At 38.3% G+C, this 18,966-nt stretch overlaps 4 protein-coding genes across 4 annotated transcripts; 1 reads left to right on the top strand and 3 right to left on the bottom strand.

Annotated features, from left to right (window-relative positions):
* Positions 1 to 3,620: 3,620 nt before the first annotated feature.
* Positions 3,621 to 5,786, bottom strand: LOC18587619 (COP9 signalosome complex subunit 5b-like). Its single transcript, XM_007011528.3, has 6 exons — positions 5,321 to 5,786; positions 4,654 to 4,935; positions 4,414 to 4,561; positions 4,208 to 4,284; positions 4,038 to 4,115; positions 3,621 to 3,915 (listed from the first exon to the last, which is right to left on the bottom strand). The coding sequence occupies exons 1-6, from the start codon at positions 5,699 to 5,701 to the stop codon at positions 3,826 to 3,828; spliced, it is 1,056 nt and encodes a 351-aa protein (XP_007011590.3). The 5' UTR covers positions 5,702 to 5,786; the 3' UTR covers positions 3,621 to 3,825.
* A 249-nt stretch (positions 5,787 to 6,035) lies between these two features.
* On the bottom strand, positions 6,036 to 12,633 carry LOC18587618 (flocculation protein). The gene is made up of 13 exons (XM_007011523.3): positions 12,211 to 12,633; positions 11,573 to 11,637; positions 11,259 to 11,338; positions 10,871 to 10,986; positions 10,646 to 10,782; positions 9,643 to 9,825; positions 8,749 to 8,998; positions 8,520 to 8,596; positions 8,283 to 8,319; positions 7,404 to 7,467; positions 7,127 to 7,215; positions 6,698 to 6,797; positions 6,036 to 6,616 (listed from the first exon to the last, which is right to left on the bottom strand). Exons 1-13 carry the CDS (start codon positions 12,482 to 12,484, stop codon positions 6,289 to 6,291), a joined length of 1,800 nt encoding a protein of 599 aa, XP_007011585.3. The 5' UTR covers positions 12,485 to 12,633; the 3' UTR covers positions 6,036 to 6,288.
* Positions 12,634 to 13,511: 878 nt separating this feature from the next.
* LOC18587617 (Zinc finger protein 622) lies at positions 13,512 to 15,764 on the top strand. Its single transcript, XM_007011520.3, has 5 exons — positions 13,512 to 13,700; positions 14,023 to 14,595; positions 14,686 to 14,855; positions 14,944 to 15,159; positions 15,347 to 15,764. The coding sequence occupies exons 1-5, from the start codon at positions 13,596 to 13,598 to the stop codon at positions 15,504 to 15,506; spliced, it is 1,224 nt and encodes a 407-aa protein (XP_007011582.3). The 5' UTR covers positions 13,512 to 13,595; the 3' UTR covers positions 15,507 to 15,764.
* A 465-nt stretch (positions 15,765 to 16,229) lies between these two features.
* LOC18587616 (E3 ubiquitin-protein ligase, putative (DUF1644)) lies at positions 16,230 to 18,405 on the bottom strand. Its single transcript, XM_088809842.1, is given in 4 exon segments — positions 16,230 to 16,474; positions 16,698 to 16,734; positions 17,383 to 18,239; positions 18,242 to 18,405. Coding segments are annotated over 3 exon segments (915 nt in total). The 5' UTR covers positions 18,263 to 18,405; the 3' UTR covers positions 16,230 to 16,474.
* Between the last annotated feature and the right edge of the window lie 561 nt (positions 18,406 to 18,966).

Raw genomic sequence — 18,966 nt, 5'->3', positions numbered from 1 at the left:
ATAACTTAATTTAAAAAGTAAAATATCAATCTCTCAACTTTGAAGCTTTCAATTATTATACCATTTTCATTTATAATTTTTCAATTCACACTTATAAATAATTCCTATCATTTAATCATTATAAAAAACAAAGTGTTATGGTATAATAATGGATTTTCTATTCTTTACACTTCCTTCAATCAAAAGCCTTAAAGACCCTTTTTAAAGAATAAGTTGATAATAGGAATGGAGTACATTCTTTAATGTTTCATTTCATTAAGGATTATTAATTCGATTAAATTCGATTTTAATCAAAAAGTTACTCACCCCTAACTTAGGCTCGTACCTAAGATCAGGGCGTTAAAGTGGTAAGTGTTGGAGATGGAAGGCTACGTCAAAACTCTTGCGCGCACGCCTTACCCTTGGGAAAAAGCACCCACAGCCTCCATGGAAGAGTTGCAACTTGCAAAGCCAATATATTCTCAAGCACAAACTGAATTTGGAGGGAACAGGCACAGGCACAAGTCAAACCGGCCTACTGCCAATGTCCACATCTCACTTACAAATTTCGTCATCTTAAACTGTGTTTACCTTTGATTTTCAACCTCTCAAAACATTGTGGACAGCCCCACATTATCAATGCCCATTTAATCAAATCCATATCCTCATTGTATTCTTTTGTTTAAAAATGGGACTTGACCCAGATCATTGATTCGTTTCACCTCACATTATTGCATTTGTTTTCTTTTTTTTCCCATTTTTCTAGAAGGTATGTTGTACAGAAAAAGCAAGTTGGGCTCTACTATCACTACTTTAATTTGTGATAAAAATATAAAAAGGTCAGACGTGGAGATTAGACCATGATTTTCTTTTAATATTTGGCGCCATTCCCAAGGAATAAAGAATCCATGTAAATCACATATTTCAAGTGACTATTTTGATCATTGACTAGCACCAACCTGTTCAATGTACATACAGAAAAATTTGCTTTGATCAGAAGGATATTGGAAGAAAATGGAAAAGCGGGAGCTCTTGACTCGCTTATCTTTGAGGGTTAGGTGTCTTTGCCAATGGAAGATATCAAATTGAACTTTTATTGCTTCCCCTCCCTCCTAAAGAATAAATTGAATGGGATTTCTATAAGCAGTAGGAGACAAGTGTGTGGTGATTACAAATGGATGAATAAAAAATGGCAGATCTGTTAGCAGATATGGTGTTCAATTCAATAACTGTTGTTGGGCACTGTATTCCCACTCACAAAACCCCCCACTAATGTTTCCAGTACCAGTACTATCAGTGAACACCAGGAATGGTTCATAAATTTTTGTTCCAAAGGGTCCACCAACTTGTTTAAGGGCTCTTTAAAAGACCCTTTGACCCATTTGAGCCAGTGAATGATAGAAATGAAAAACCAACACAAAATATGTAAAAAGCAAAGGGAGAAGGGCAGGCAGAGAGAATTAGATATCTGGCAGGGGAATAATTGCCAAAAAAGGATGTGACCTGCCTAGAGCCTCCGGATTTGTTGGCACCAAAGCTTTTATTAGTGTTTATATTTTTTTTTTCGTCAGGAAGATTCTCAGGAAAAGAAACGGCTTTGGTTGAGCTGTTTTGATGCCGTCTCGATTTAGAAAGAGTGTGAAAGACACGTGATTGAACTAAACACTGTTGCCAAGGTTTCAACTTTCCCTGACAATGTCATTGGCTAGGTAATGAAGAACAGTTGGAAATGCTTAGAGTATCGTTTCAAACTTGGAGATGAGGAGTAGTCAGCCCACTTTCCTTAGTGGTTAGAGCATATTTGGTGATTCCTATCACTTCCCAGTGCCGACTAACATTGGAAGAGCTAAGCCAACTAATGTGAAAAATGTAACACACACCCACTGTTTACCAAAACTATCATGTTCCATTGCAGGTTTGTGGTCCTCCAAAAGGGTACAGATGGATGTTGTAAGAATGGACCCCTGATCAGATTAGGGGACATCTAACCTGCAATTTGACCCTCTAAAAGGATCCAAACAAGTTTGGTTTGTGATTATTTTATTTAGTTCTTTATTCTCTAAAATCAGATACAAAAACAAACAACTGGAAACTGCACTCCATGGCTTGAGGCCGTGATAACATTTATACAGTCATGAAACTCAGATTATTACTCACGAGAACTGTTCATGTATGAATTATTTGAAAGCACTTTCAATGAATGAAGTTGGTTAAGAGAGCTCACAGACTATCATGATGGGCTTTTTTTTTTTTTTTTTTAGTTTTTTTGAAAAAAGAGAGAAGACAAAGTGTTGAGATCACAGGTGGGGCTCTGGAAATGCTCTCACATATTACCTTCCCTAGTATATGACTACAGCATCAGCAGAAAAAGGGAGAAACAGAAACTTCAGAAGGGAAAACTTTCAAGCATAGCAAAGAAAATAAAAAGAAAAAAGTGAGCTAGTGGTGGAGAGTTAATCCCATGTGAGATTGTCACAAGTACAGCCTCAAAGGTACACATGGCAAAGAGCCCAAGCGCATGAAAGAGGACCATTTTTCTCTGTGAAAACAACCCCTTTTTGCTGTCTTATCTAGGAATCTCATTCTAATAAATGGTTTTGAGGGTTGCGGGTAAGACAGGCATGAATTGTATGGATTAATAGAGTCCACAATCTGACTATAGATAAAAAGGTAGGCTATTTTGTAATGTCTCTGGCACTTTTTCTAGTTAGTGGGGATGTACAATTTGGTGATGGACTGATGTCTGATGGTGATGAGAAAGTCCTCTCTTGCAGAGGGCCTCACACTTTGGCAATCTGACAAACCTATAAAAGAAAACAGGCTCACCCATTGTCACAAGGGTTTTGCTTCCTCTGCATGTGAAAGCCACTAGTGCTTAGGATGCTGTCCTTTTCGCCTAGGATTTCTTCAGTCATTTCTTCCTATTTGATCGGATGCCGGTGGCTTTCTTTCTCTGTGCTACTCATTACAGTTCATTTTTTTTCTTTTCTTTTCATCCATCCATATAGTCTATCTTCTTTCATACAACGCAAGTGAAACGTATCCTTTTGCCTTTGCCGCACATCAAACTTTTGCATAGAGTTTAGCAGGCTGCACCTACTGGCCCCCACGAGCAGTATTCTTTTATGATCATGGATGGTACCGGAAACAGTCGGTTATGTCTTGATGTTACCCTTTTTTTAGAATCATGACATATTTCATTCTCAGAGACCAAAAGTTCTGACATGGCAAAGAAGTAAAGAGGAAGGTTGGAACCCAAAACAGCCACTGATCAATGGAACCCATGGTGCAACTCGAGTCCCTAATTACAAAAATTGCTGCAACCTCATGGGCTGGGAATTTTACAAAATTCAAGGTGAGAATTGTAAACTTGGGTTGGGTCGGACAAGCCTCTACTACTCTTGCGACCAAACCTGACAGTAGTTTTATAACGTAGGATGTGGATCGTGCACGAACTCTTCTTGAATGCCTAAAAGGCCGAGGCCTAGAAGATCTACTGGAAAACTCCAGTTTGATGTTTGTACAACCTGCTAGTTTTCAACCTTCTACAACCCGCATTTATATGGGAAATCGACAAGTTTAAGCTAGCTACTGTTATTTGATTCCATACTAAGATTTTGACAGGCATAAATGAAGAGGAATTAGGCAAAGCTTAAAGTTCCAAACAAATCAATACGGACTGTGCCAAAGGATTTACATCAGCGTTTCGAAAGGGAACAAAAACTATGCAGTCTGGGATCATGTTGTTTTTTCTTGTAAAAACTGGTCTCTCAAGGTAAAGGAAAAACATCAGCAAGGTAAGCATTTCATCTGTTGCTGCATTCTGACAATGCCAGCATGTTAGGATCAGGCTTCAACCATAGGCTCAGGACCAGAATGGTCATTTCGACACCTGTTTGACTGTCGTACAGAGTTGAAAAGGATGTCTTTGATAACCTAAAAGTATCAAGTACAAGAATATTAAGGATAAATGGTTAAAAGCGGATGAGAGAATCAATATATGCGTAAGTTTTTAAAGTGAAGTTAAGAATATCTAAGAATCTGGAACAGCTAGCCACCTGTGACATTAAACCATCGACTTGCTCCACAGTTATCTTTGCACTATCTCTAGTAATCTTAGCAAGCTGCGATTCTTCCTGCAACTCAGAAGTGCAGTATCCACATTGCATACAAAATTAGCCTCTGAATAGCTTTGGACAACTACACAAATGACAAATATTATACTAACCTCCTTCTTTCGAGGGGGTCCTAGTGGGCCAATGCGAGAGTGAGCCAATTGATTCTCTGCTTGCTCCAGCTTTTCAGCTGAAAGATGGAACAATGTGATCAAAGTCAACAAGAACTTGGTCTCTATTTCATGCTCAAACAAGAAAACTAAACTATGCATACGACAAAATTTTCCTCTCAAATGAAACTAGGATAGAAAAAATTTACCTAAATCTGAAATTTGTCCTGCAACATAATCTCCACTGCCCAAGAGAGGTGAAGAAGAAAGGGTATTTACCCAATACTTGTTCCATAACAGATCCAAGAGGTGGCAATCAAGAGAGGACTTGAAATAAGTGATATCCAATGCATAATACTACAGAAAAACATACAGCAAAAATTACCAACAGTGAGAGGACAAGCATTCTTGAAAAAAAAAAAAAAACATTGTTGGAATTGCATAAGAACCTGTTTACAGTGCACACCAAAGTCTTCAATCTTATTAAGAGGAATGGTCTGATACTCAGAGATAGGATCATCAGGAGGCTTATATCCTTCAGGGTATGTCCTGAAAGCTCCAATCTCAACTTTTCCAGCAGAAACAGTCCTTGTAGGATCAATAACAACTGCCAGGAAGGGCTCCTGAAACTGCTGGTTGAGCATTTGGGTTGAAACATCAATACCAGACAGCCAGCATCCATACCCGGGATGAGAGTGGTACCATCCAACAACATTCTCCAACCGTCCAGCCTATGAAACAAACAACATTCTTCTTGAGAGAAATGATTTTTATAGACAACATTATAATGGTTTCTGATACAATCATACATAGCTGCAAGGATATAAGTGAACAAAAATACAATTTTGGAAGGTTAATAACATCTTTCCTTCTAGATGGTGCAAAAAAGATAGGGGTTAGCTCTTAACAGTGAAAGAATACTCAACAATCACTGATAACCAAATTTAGGATTTTCAGCTCCCATACATAATTATCAGCTCTTCCATTTATCTTGGCTTGGCTTACATGATAAACAGTACGTAAATTACTGAGCTAATCTAGCGGTTCATCAACAATAGCTCTCCAGGAAAATCCATACTTAGGAGGAAAAAGAAAAAAGAACATTAATAAAAAAACCTGCTTGTTGGTCTGGGAATAATCGACCATATACTCATAGGCATCAGCCTGAGCATTAACCCTAGTCTCCGTCCCTTCAACAGGCAAAGCAAAGGCGTCCATGACAATGATGGCGTCGCCGTCGGTCTTGCCTTGCATCAGGCCCATGACCTCGATGGTGCCACCAGATCGGGCGTGGACAACCATCTTGAGTAGAGCGAGGGCAGAGATCTTAACGCGCTTGAAGTAGTGGGGATCATTCGCCCAAGGCTTCTCTTGTTGGAACTTGGTTTGAGCGGGGCCGTCGTAGTAGAAAATCGAGTCCGATGAAGGGTCTGGCGTGTCCACTGTCAGGATGTTGTTCTCTAATTCCCATCTTTTCTGGGCTATCGCGGAATCCATGCTCGCACTTCCAGCCCCCACCGTGGCACCTATGGCCGAAGGGTTTTACTCTTTTATAGCAATATCACAAGCACCGCCGATGCGACGCGGGTCGGTTAGCCCGAAACTCTTCCGCTGTTCTTGGGCTTGGCCCTTATACTTCTACTTGCTCGAAGATATTAATCACTTGGTTCACCAGGCCTTATGTCTACAAATATTACGATATTTTTTAATGTTATTTAATTTGACAACACGATGTAACCAAAAACCAGCCAAAAACAAATACTTAACTGCAAGAGAACTACTGTTGACATTTATGGTACTGTAAATTACACGGCGTTTCCACAAAAGACAATAGGACAAAAAATAATTTATCACTTCCACTACGGGCTCACGATTGTTTTACCATCGATATTTTGATACAAAGAAACTACAAAAATCAATTCCTAAACTGCAGACCTGACACCTAAATCTCCTCCATCTTTGACAGCTAAACACTAGTTTCTTTAACTTGCTACAGTTTACAAATGCCCTGTTATGCGGTTTATCATTCCCCTGGGCCAAGTTTACAGGTCATTTTACAGTAAGCTACAGGCACGATTTTAGCATCATCTGCCCCGTCCCCTGCCCCTCCTGTTGTATCTGGTCACTTTCTTTCCCTGCTGCTTCTCGATACCCATGCTACTTTTGCCTGCCACGTTGCGTTTTGAACCTGCTGCATTCGGTTGCTGTGGAGAGGTTTCATGGTGCATGCTGGAACTGTTCTGGGAAGCATCGGTTTCATTCACCATTGGCACCTCCATGGTAGCCTCACTCAAAAGCTCACAGTTCTGCTCTGCCACCACTTTTGTTTGATGGTCGTGACTAGAAGCAACTGCCTTGTCTTCCTCATTAATTGGTCTGTGGTTTTCTTCTTTATCCAGTTCAGCTGACATACTGAAAAGAGGGAAACCTAATTAAACAAAAATTAATTCAAACAATGCAAAACTAAACTATTCAGTTTAGCAGCTTTATAACCTGGATCCTGAAGAAGGGAACCCATTGGTAGTAGATGCAGCACCACCTATTCCAGGAACTTCTTTTAATGTCGAACAGTTTTTATCTTCTACTTGTGAGTCTGCAGATTATGATTAGGTATGACCCAGGCTCAATAGAATCAAGTACTAAACAACAGAACTTCTCCACCCCTCTCCCTTAGTCTAGATATGCACATAAACACCCAAACAATAAAAAGAATCTTTATAGCTGAGACTTCTCCAAGTTATCTTATCTTCCAATCACTCAATTTGAATCATAGAAACCAATAGATTTTATAGCTGCGAATGTTACTTGCAAGGTAATATTTAGAGGGGTTAAGAAGAGTTAGAACGGAAAGTGATGAACGTAGGTAAGAACCTTGGGAAGCATCAAGTAGACAAATCAAACGGCAAGTAAGTAGTTTCTTACCCTGCACAGCTTCTTCCCCAGTAGAGCTAAACTGCTGGATGGACCCATTGGTGTCCTTTAAACGATCAACATCAGCAGCAACAACATCACTGTGACATAAAGAGATTACATACAAGAAGAAAAATGACCATTGAGACGTGATAAATTACAAAAGAAAGAGAAAGGGATTTCACAAGGGAATTACAAAACCAATGCTGCTTTTTCTTTTTTTTTTTTTTTTTTTTGGTTGGGGGGGGGGGGGAGGGGGGGTTGATTGTTTAAAGAGAATCAGACCAACCTATGAGATGCAATCTTGATATCTACTGTTGATTGAAGTCCCTGTTCCACATCTAATGTCTCATCTGAGCCACCCAGAAAACATTTCATATAGGGAAAAGATTTATCAGATGATAAAGACTACCAAAAACAGAAGAGAATGGAATACAGTGAGGCTGCAACCATCCACAATGGAAGATGAAAAATGCAATGACTCGATCACAAATTCATTAGACAAAAAGCAAGTCTAAAATGCAAAAATACTTGTTGTCAATTAAGCCATTGGGTGATCTTGCAGGAAACCATAACCCATCAATCTTCCAAAAATAGGAGACCAGATGGCCCCGTTTCTGTCCATGAATCAGCAATCATATATTCACAAATAACAGACCTCCACTGGAGGACTGCCCCAGGTATTCCTACGTTCAATACCAAAAGCATGAATGCAAAAACCCAGGTAACTGTGAAATAACCTAGTCAGGACACTAACAAACACCTTGTAATCATATCACTGTCTGCAACTTTTCATGACAAAAGATAAATTGGACGAGATAGGTTTCTCCTAGGTGAAACCTTGAATGGATGAATGGAGTGCAGTTTCAAGTATACTGATTCTTGTCAACCTTTATTTATACCACAGTGATAACATGTAACTGAAGAATTACTGGGAAATTGCTATGGTGAACAAAATACCTCAAAATGCTAAAAACTAATTGCAAGTACCAGCTACATCCCAAATTATTTAATTGCCTTATATCATGCACCATGTATTAGTATAACAATAACAATATAACTGTCTTCCCCAAGTTGATGAACTTATGTACATAATACAGCATATATAGAGCCACTATGTTGATTTAAGGAAAATTGACAATATATGATAGACAAGCTACAAGAATACCTTTTTTTCCCTCAATGCTTTGAATGGCTTCCATACCCTTTGCAAGAAAAGAAGAAAAATGTCAATATCATAGTGCTTGATTAATATAATGAAATATCAACATAAATCAAATTCTACCTTAAAAAAACAATGAAAAGATTTTGGTAATAAACTAACTGCTACAAAATCTGCAGAACTATGCAATCAAAGACTTATCGAAGAGCACTATGAAAGCTTCGCATTCCACTAGGAAGATACCTGGTTTTCTTCACAGCCAATAGTAGCTGGGCTTGGTAAAGCATCATTATGCAATGCATCTTGTATAATCTGTGTAACTGAAAAAACAAAAAAGGACAAGTAATGTCTTAGATTATTGCTACCTAGAAACTGAACAAACTAGCTGAATTTTAAAAATCAGGAAATACTATCTGATGAGAATATTTCCATGAAGCAATGGAGCTTCCTTCAGAAAAGTTAAAAACTAAACCTGGCCTTGCACCCAAGTCTACAGATGCATCTCCTGACTTTTTAGAGCTCTGTGGGTTATCTTCCTCAGCAGGTCCTAAGGTCTTGGCAACTAATGAATCAGGACCACTTTTATGTTCGAATGAAAATGAAGACCAGTCAATTTTTGAGGATGATCGAGTCCTCAGCATTTCTTCTGTTGCCTTGGATCTCACTTTCCGTATTTCCTCTTGGATGTTCCATGAGCCGGTGGCAGGAGAACCCCTTTTCAGCTGCATTCATGTTATATATATAAGCAGCAAATCAAATGATAGCCAAGGGAAGAAGGCACTGCAAAGACGATCACACTCACACTCACACCCACATGCACATTACTCATACACAAGCTTAAGTGCATGCAAGTTTTCCAATCCACTAAACCAAGTTTCAAAAAGCTTCATGTCCAAGAAACCCGTATACTTTCTTTTCTGATATGATTGCATAGAAACAAAAAAAACTAACCACAGGCTCAACCACAAAAGCCATCGCTTAATAACACAAAAAGGTCAGCTAGAAACTTATAATCTGAATCAATCTATGATCAAACCAAATGCTATATGCCAAAGACACCACATGACTAGCCGTCAGTCTTCTCACAGTTATTTTAAATTAATCCAAAATAATCATTAGCATAATAGGAAACACTTCTAGAGTCTTGAACCATATTAGACGATTTTCATTAATAAAAATAAAGAAAGTACCTCAAAACAATGCCCTCCGAGAAATTAAAATTCCTCCAATGGCACTTAAAACACATCTATTAATAAGACTATAATATCATAAACAATTTAAAGAAAACCAGCAAACTTAATGCCCATAAAATACATATATGCATAATTACATATATTCATAAATCAAAATAAGCATATAACAGCACCTTGGATGAGGAGAAGGAATTGCCACCAATTGAATATGGTGTATCTTCCTTGAAAAGTGGCATCCCAATTGGTGATGAAGATCTAAATCCAATATTTTTTGTAGAAGGTGATGCCCATGGAGGACGAGTTCGCATGTATGACTTGGCCACGTCCACAGGTGATCCTGTTTCCCCTTCAGCACCCTGCAACAATAGAAACTTATTGAGTTAGAAATGGACATATTCTTACACTAACATAATATTAAGATATCAACAATTTTCATCATAAGTTTTCTTTCAACAACGTTGGTGTTAACATCATTAATCCACTAAAAATTATGCACAACAGAAATGGCATCACTTTTTCATCATTGCCTACACAAGTGTGAGTAAACCATAAAATCAACCTACTGGCACAGCTACACAGCATAAGAAATTTATATCTATAAGAATTTTGTCTAAACTTAGGGAGCAGAAGGATAAAACTTTTATACCCATTTATGGCCCATATATTCAAACTCGTCCCTGTGATACATGCTACATTTTTTCTTCATTAGATCTTCCACATAAGGAAAACAAACGTTTAAGTACAAGAAGCATGAATAATAAAAAAAATGATACTATACACCAAATAAAAAGTAGTTATTTTGAGGTAGAACCCAGTTTCCATCTTCAAAGCAGAAAGGAGATGGCACAGAACCAAGGGGAGAAGGGGAAGAAAGAGAACATTCAGCATAAGTTATATGAGGCAAAGGGGGTGAATTTGTATCAATCACATAGCTGGTGCTCAAGAAGCTAGCATTCATTGATGAAACAGGCAGACAATCTTTAGTGCAGTACTGATGCTATCAAAAGTATAATAGTATCACGGTGATAATAATCTAACTAAAGCCTAAAGCCTTGTCAATTATCTTCCCAAGAGAATGTTCCTGTCTCCGACTTAACACTTGCACTATTTTCCTTCTAAGAAATAATTTAAAACGAAGCACAGTCCAAAAGCATAATAAGAAAAAGAGTTACAAACATGTGTGAATGTAACAGGATTCCGAGCAGAGGTCTCATTGTCCAATTCTGACTTAGAACTTGATCCTAACTTCTTCTCCTCTAACCATTTTCTTGCCTCCATAACAGCTGCACTGCAAAGATCATGAATTTCAACATCTGAAAAATAAAAAACACAACCAGTCAACCATGGGTACTAAGAAGTTCATTCTTGAAATTAGGTCTGTCAAATTCAAGAAAGCCATACCACTTCCACCTGTCCTGTTAGGCGTTTCATTTAGTCTTGCATCCCCCATGCCTGTGAGCATGGGAGAGTCCATTACTCTTGATTTGATAATATTTGTTAGTTTATCACACTCTTCCCTGGTCAGAAGTAGCATCCATTCAAAACTTGAAGTCAAATTATGCTTAACAGGAGATACATATGAGTGCAAATCAGTTGAAATGCATAATCAATTAAAAAATGTCATGTGAAGTTTGCCAAAGAATCAAATTCTGTAAATGTTATGATTCACATGCATTACTTGGTGTTGATAACATAATTTATGAGTAGGACACTCTATGGAGGAAGAACAAAAGAATTAAAACAGGCAAAAGTCCAAATAAGCAAATAAGAAAATAAAGTTCTTACTTACCTTGAGAAAGTCTCCTGCACGAGAAGCTGCTCTATTAGGCGCTTGGTTTCAGTCTTTCCTGCAAAAGATTGGGGCTCCCTCTGATGCCCCACAAAGAAACAACTAAGGCATCCTCTAACATCATTACAATCATCACTAGAGTCAAGAATGTCTACATGCTACCATGGCAAGTAAACAAAACAGAGAAAAAAAAATATTATCAAATCAGCATCAAAGTTACCAGTATCACCAAATAAAAGTTTTTTTTTTTTTTTTTTAAAAAATCCAAGCTACTTATTCAGCATAACAAGAAGCATAAAGGGTAGCATACTTACATGTTCTATGGTATGAACCCCTTGAGACAGGACATCTTTATCATCATTGTTGTCATCAGTGTCATCTGCACCAAAAAATTATATGAATAAACACGGATGCAGTATGAGCTCTACACATGCACTGCTACCTAAGAAAACGGAAATTTCAGAAGCATAGACAGTTTAAAAACATGGAGTGTTTATTGCCTCCTATATTAATCTGATTGTTTAGTCTCTATTTCTACCAAAAAGAAATATGCTTAATTATCCTTTAAAACGTTAGGGCCCCTGAAGAAGGACAGGAAAGATGAAGAAACCCTCAAGAATCAGGATAAGAAAATACAATTAGCAGCAGGATTTGCAAAGCAAAGCACTTTGCAAAAGCGAAGCATAACACCATCACTACTAGTACTAACGCTACTGTCTGCGGGCTGTGGCTACAACCGACATGCTAGGCTCCATCTTTGTACGCAATTGGACAGTTAACAAAAAAGCTACAAACTTTGATTATAGAAATCCCTCATTCGAAAACCTAGAACAGAAGCCATTACCAACTCTCCAAATAGCATTCAACTAAAGCAGAGGGGAAAGGAATAGAAATGCCGCATTCTGAGATACATAAGCTTGAACAGGGAACAAATAAAAATGCTATATGGAACCTGAAGAGAAATCGCAGTCGGAAGAAGAAGAAGAGGAGGAGGAGGAGGAAGATTCATAGCCGAAAACAGAGGAGAGAATCCTGCCGGCGCCGGTGACAATCGTGCGAGTGGGAGAGAAAACGTGTCTGGAGATCCAATTAGGGTTTTGCTGAGTGGGATTGACCAATCTGGGGCGGTCATAAGGCGTCCTGGGTAAGGCGGCTCGCCTCGGCCTCACCATTTTGCCACCCGATCTGGGCTCTCGCCGTTGGCTAGCTCCTGAAATCGTGGCCATGTCGACAAGTAGAAAGACAAGGGGGTTAGTTACAAAGAAGTCGGAGTGTTTAAGCCTCAAGGGTTTGTCATGTTCTGTTCCCTTGCAAGAGAAACCAAAAAAAAAAAATACAGAGAGAGAGAGAGAGAATAAGGTGAGGCTGCGGGTTCTATAAATGGATGGCTTTTTAATTTTTTTTTTTTCCCTTTCTTTTTGCCTTTTAGCGGTTAATAACCGGTTATTTCTTGCCTGACGTGTCCATCTTCAATTGGCCAGGTTTTCCATTTTTGGCCTTTTCGGTCGGAATGGATCGTTTTGAATCTCAGATTACGTTAAAAAAATGGAAAAAAACAATCTCCAGATCAAACCGATGCCGGTTTGATGAATGAATGATGCTGTAATAATGATGGTACGATGTAAATCTCAAAAAGAGCAATGCTCCAAAACAAAACCAGAAATTCCTGCTCTTGCTGTACTGATTAATCGTTTGGTGGTTGTGCCAAGTCAAATGATTAAACCTGGATGACATTCTGAGATGAACAATTAATATGGAGACACGGACGAGGTGAAGGTTTGGTTACTTAAGGATACGAAGGTGGACCACGGAAACCATGGTTTTTCTTTTGGTTTAATTCACATACATAGGAAAAGTAGGCAACTCTGAATTTGAGATCAATTAGTAATTTTCGATTAAAATCAAATAAATTCATTTACAATAAATAAAATTTAAGAAAATTGCTTTCGAGTGTATTAAAATTCATAACTTCGAATTTCAATTAATTTGGGAATTAACTTATTTAACTCAATTAATCGATTGGTATTTTATTTTTATTGATTCAAAAAATAAAAGTGGAGAATGTAATGGGTTTTCAAGCCCATGTAGAGGCCCAAATATATAGTTTTACAGGCCTTAAAGCAATATGGTCCAACCCAAATCATTCGGGTCGAAATGAGAAAAGCCCAAAAAAAAATGGGGGAGGATGATCGATTACGCAAGCGAAGAGGTGGAATCATTCAATTCGGCTTCCCACCGACTTCGAGTAGGAGGCATCGCATAAACCTAATAAACAATCGCCTCCACATATATTTTTCCAACCCAATCACGTCTGGCCTCTTTTGGTTGAAGAAGGAAATGCCGGGGCTAACGTGCAACGCTTGTAACAAAGAATTCAAAGACGATGCAGAGCAGAAGCTCCATTACAGGTCTGATTGGCACCGCTACAATCTCAAGCGCAAGGTCTGTCTTTCTTCTTCTTTTTGTTATGTCCGTATGAGGCTTTTACTATTTCTGATTCTACCATAATCTTTTTCTTTGTTGTTAGTTGGAATACACCGCACGAGCTGTTGGTTTTTGCAATTGAAAAGGGTCTTCGTTTTTCTTAATTTTGTTTGTGCATAAGTGAAAACAATATTCCCATGTTTGCAATCATATATGTGGTTTGAATTATTCAAATTGAAACTTTTGTGATGCTAAAGTTTGATATTTTTATGAATCATTTTGTTGAATTAATGGTTGCTTTTGAATAATTGTTGCGAGTTTTTATGGTGAAATGAATCAGGTAGCTGGAGTTCCAGGAGTGACAGAAGCTCTGTTTCTGGCAAGACAATCAGCGCTTGCTCAAGAGAAAGATAAGCGGAATGAAACCCCCATGCTTTACAGTTGTGGTCTCTGCGGCAAAGGGTATCGAAGTTCCAAGGCTCATGCTCAGCATCTCAACTCACGAACCCATGTCATGCGGGCTTCTCAAGGAACCAATAACCCTGAAGAAGAGAAGGCAATTATCAAGCCACTTCCTCGCTGTGCTGTAAACAAACCTCCACAACCAAGGGATAAAAATGATGAGGAAAGTGAAGATGAGTGGTTGGAGGTTGATCCAGAAGAAGACTTGGTTGGTCAGGCTGCAAATTCCTTAACCGATTTGAATGTGAACAAGGAAGCATCTGGTGATGAAATGGATACCGATGATGAAGAAGAAGTGGAGTTAGATCCATGCTGTTGTTTTATGTGTGATATTGACCATGATACCATTGAAAGCTGCATGGTTCACATGCATAAGTTTCATGGTTTCTTCATTCCTGATGTTGAGTATTTGAAGGATCCAGAAGGCTTGCTCACCTACCTTGGCCTTAAGGTACCAAAGTGTATGTACTTTTGTTGGATAGATATGTTATATATCAAATTTTGGTTTGTTCACCCTCTCGATATGGTTTCTTTATCTCAGGTTAAGAGAGATTTCATGTGTCTGTATTGTAATGAACGGTGCCATCCTTTTGCTAGCTTGGAAGCTGTTAGGAAACATATGGCAGCCAAAGCTCATTGTAAAGTGCATTATGGTGATGGCGATGAAGAGGAGGAAGCAGAATTGGAAGAATTCTATGATTATAGCAGCAGGTGTGCATTTTGTTCAACAATCATTTTATCTGATTTTATCTTTTTTATATTAATTTGTTATTGCTTATTATTGTTTCTTTGAAAACAGCTATGTGGATGAGAGTGGGAAGCAGTTGGTTGCAGTTGGTGATATGGGCAACACTGTAGAACTTGGTGGTGGCTCAGAGCTTATTATAACTAGAAGATCCGATCAGGGAATAATGACAAAAACACTTGGTTCTCGTGAATACTTGCTCTATTATCGACAGAAGCCTCGCCCATCACCTGCAAATAACATGGCCATTACGGCTGCCTTGGCCTCAAGGTCGATTTCACTCTTACTAAGTCTGTTAAACCATCGGAACTAGCAACCCCACCCTATTCCCCCCTCGCTTTTGCTCACAATAAAGTAAAAAAAGGGTTAGAAAAGGGTTGAATTCCTTAGTTTATACAATGATCAACACGCAGACTGTAATCAATACAGTAATGGGGAATTTTGCATTGATTTTCAGGTACAGGAGTATGGGATTAGCAACTGTGCAGTCAAGAGAGCAAATAGTGAGAATGAAGGTGATGAAACAAATGAATAGATCGGGTGTGGAAGCAATGCGGACGAAAGTTGGCATGAAGAATAATGTCATCCGAAACTTGCCTAAGAATGTTCCATTTTAGTCACTGGCTATCTATTTTGTTATCAGTGGCAAATCTCAGCACATCGGGCTCTCATTTTCAGTATTATTTTATTTCTTGGAAACTGGGGGGCCTTCTAGCTCTGTATTCATCTCAAATTTTGCATTGTCTCTGGTCATATGTTAAAGCCATAGCTGTTTGAAAGTACTTACAGGACATACAACCATGTATGATAGAATTTTACATATTCTGAAGGTGGTGATTGATGACTCGGGAATGAAAATCTTAGTTGTTTGATCATGCTTAAAGCTTATTTCTGGTATGAAAATGAACAAGCGATAGTCAATTGGACGGTTTGGTTAATCTTTTGTTTTAACCGCTAAACAAGAAACAGGGAAAGAGTAAAAGAGGACAATCGGACAATGATGCAAGGAGGAAAAAAATCAGGAAAACACAGCCAGCGTAGGCAGCCATTACCAAGGACTATGCTGACAGCGAAATTGGAGTAGGATTGTCATTTTCAGGCACATTAGCAGAACAATACCGAAGGAAACCAAGATGCTGACTTGTCAGCAATTACCAGCCATATAAATTGTGCAGCTTTAAATACGAATTCTTTTGTTGTACTAATCAATTTCTCAGGGTTACCTCTACAAGTGGGTTGTCATTCTGCTCCTGAAAGCACACCACAACCCATTCAAAGTAAATGATTGGTAAACAGATGATCGTTAAATACATCAGTTGGCTACAGAAAATATCCCAATGTTCTTAAAAAAATTTTCCCATCAGATTTCGATATAAAACATCTTAAAGCAACAAAAATGGTCAACAGAACCACATGAAATTCTAATGTTTGAAATTCAAGTTTGATCAGAACATTGGATCACATGCATAACAAGTTCCAAAGGTATTTTTACATGTTTTGAAATCTAATACTATCTGCTGAAGCAAGTGTCCCGTAACTTTCCACTTCTACACGATCAATCCCTAGCTTCATTTCTTCTTCGGTGCTGCTAGCAGAAATTGAGAGAATGAATGAATGAATGATTGAAACTTGAGAATTTGACATCTTATAAGTTTTAAAACACAATTCATGCCTTACACTCTACAAAACTCAGACCAGAAACGTTTTCACAAATATCAGTGGAAACTTGAGTCAAGCTCATCAAAATTTGGCTTTGCAAAGTAAAGCCTGTATAAAAGGAAGCAAGGGAAGCTTTGGACAGTACATACCTAATTATCATAAAAGCGGGAACGACGTCTTCGTGAACTGTGAAATTCATGAACAAAAATAGATAAACTTCGAAGAAAAATAAGATCATAAAACCAGTAACTGCTGTCATGTATTTCTAACAAACTAAATATGTCAATGAAACAACTGCATTCATTTAAATACAACAGATAATGTGGACTGTGAGGTGCAGTCATTACTCAGTAGCCAACAGCAATAACACATGGGAAATCAGACTAGTTTGTATAGCTCGTAGCTGCAGCAAGCACAATTATGAAGCTGAAAGATACTCTTTCAACTTTTTAGTACTTGTTGCACCACAAATTTGGTTTATTCCAAACTTCTCATTAGAAACAAGATCCATTCATCGGGAATTTGACCTAAGCCCAACAGCACAAGCTGTTCTAATGCAGGCCAAACATCTCATTAATTATGTAAAAGATTTGTCTTTATGATACGTTCAAGAGACACAAATGATTTCACAAATAACACTTCCAGGTAGAAAACCAATTAAAAAGACAATAAACCATGAGATGCTTTTTGACATCTGGTCCAACATAAAGCAACTGTTTTTCTGTGATGCCCATTATAATATCTTATTTCAAAAACAACAAGTAAAACTAGAGATGAGTAGAACAATAGAACATATAAGAAAGGGAATTGGAAGAAGAAAAAAGAACTACTGACCTCCGATAGGCAGAGCTACCTCTGGAGGGGGCACTTGTGCTAACAAACTCATCATCAGTCTCATCTACTCTATATTCTGCAAATTCTACAGAAGCCACTGAACCCTCATCAGAATTTGATGAAGCATAGCTAGAGCGGCGACTTCCCCTTCTAGTATCTGTGACTCTTGATCTCCTTCTATTTCTAGAATTCCTGAAGTTATCAAACATCTGATATAAAATACAAGAGGTCCACCAGTTGCCCTCATCACCAGGGAAGTCCTCAAACTCATCTCCAGAATCATCTTCACCATATTCAATTACATAGTCTCCAAGAACCACTCCACGTGGGACTTCTGAATGTATGGTGCTCAAAACATCTATTATCTCAGAGGACTGCTGAAAATTCTCCCAATCAAGCTGCCGAGCAGGATCAATTCTCGAAGGACGAGCATGAGGGTGTTCTAACTGAGCATGTTTCCTTAGTTCCAAGTAGCTTCCTGCAAATGTGCATTGTTCCTCCTCACAACAACGCTTCTTCTCATCTAGATGTAGACGAGCCTTATCAACAACAACCCATCCAGTGACTTCCCCTCTACATAAGGGACAGGTCGGCCTGCAGTTGTCTTCAGATACCGTTAGCTGAATGTTTGTTATAGAAATTGTATCAGATGTTGAAGGAGATGACATCCCATAAGCTTTTTTGAACCGATCCAAACAATTTGAATGCAAGTGGTCTGTGTCACACACAAAAGCACGGCAGCCTTTCTCGTAAGATGAGCATTGAAGGAGTACACCATTGTGGGGGAAATCCAAACATATAGGACAAATCACATCATCCCAATTGGTATTCAACTGAACATCCTCCATGTAAGAATTATTGGGTTGGAGCCCTCGGGCATTAAAAGGTTCGAAGGCCATAAAGAAACAACTTACATAATAAACTACAAGTGCATGGCATGCACCTCTCTTGTATGACAAACGTAGATTAGATCAGAAAGAACTTTTTGGACAAACCAACTAAGCGTCGAGGTGTCAAACAAGAAAAATCAACTGGTGATCTACTATATGATGCCAACTAAGATGCTGCACATAGCAGAAGAAAACTGTAAGTTGCAGTTATTAACATACTCCTAAGGTCAATGGAAAGTGGCAACAGTTTAAACGCGTCTAAAATCCAAACACAACAAAGAGGAAGATGGAAGATCCTTTAATTAACTAGTACAATCTTAAAACCAATCAACTTATCAGATGCCTGCAATAACATGGAACTGATCTCCAAACAGAGTGAAGAAGTCATAACCCGATAGACACTCGTAATGATATTAATTATTATTTTATTACTATTATCCAAATTAAAAATCACGCCATACAACTAGATTCCGATTGCTACCAGAATTGTAAATAACGAAACACTAATATAGCAGAAAACGAGAGAATAAAGAGCATAGGCAATCACGAAAATGATCAAATACGCAGTGAAAACAACAAGATTCATCACCTCACCTAAAAAGAATGCATCAATAAAGAGTAAAACGAAATGATCAATTGGGTATTCAGCAAAATGAAAAAGCAGTCCATAAAGCAACAATCTTTGTCAAAAGAT

The sequence above is a fragment of the Theobroma cacao genome, chromosome 9, assembly GCF_053813885.1.
Source record: "Theobroma cacao isolate CCN51 chromosome 9, ASM5381388v1, whole genome shotgun sequence".
Lineage (NCBI taxonomy): Eukaryota > Viridiplantae > Streptophyta > Magnoliopsida > Malvales > Malvaceae > Theobroma > Theobroma cacao.
This window is presented reverse-complemented; position numbering and strand designations above follow the sequence as displayed.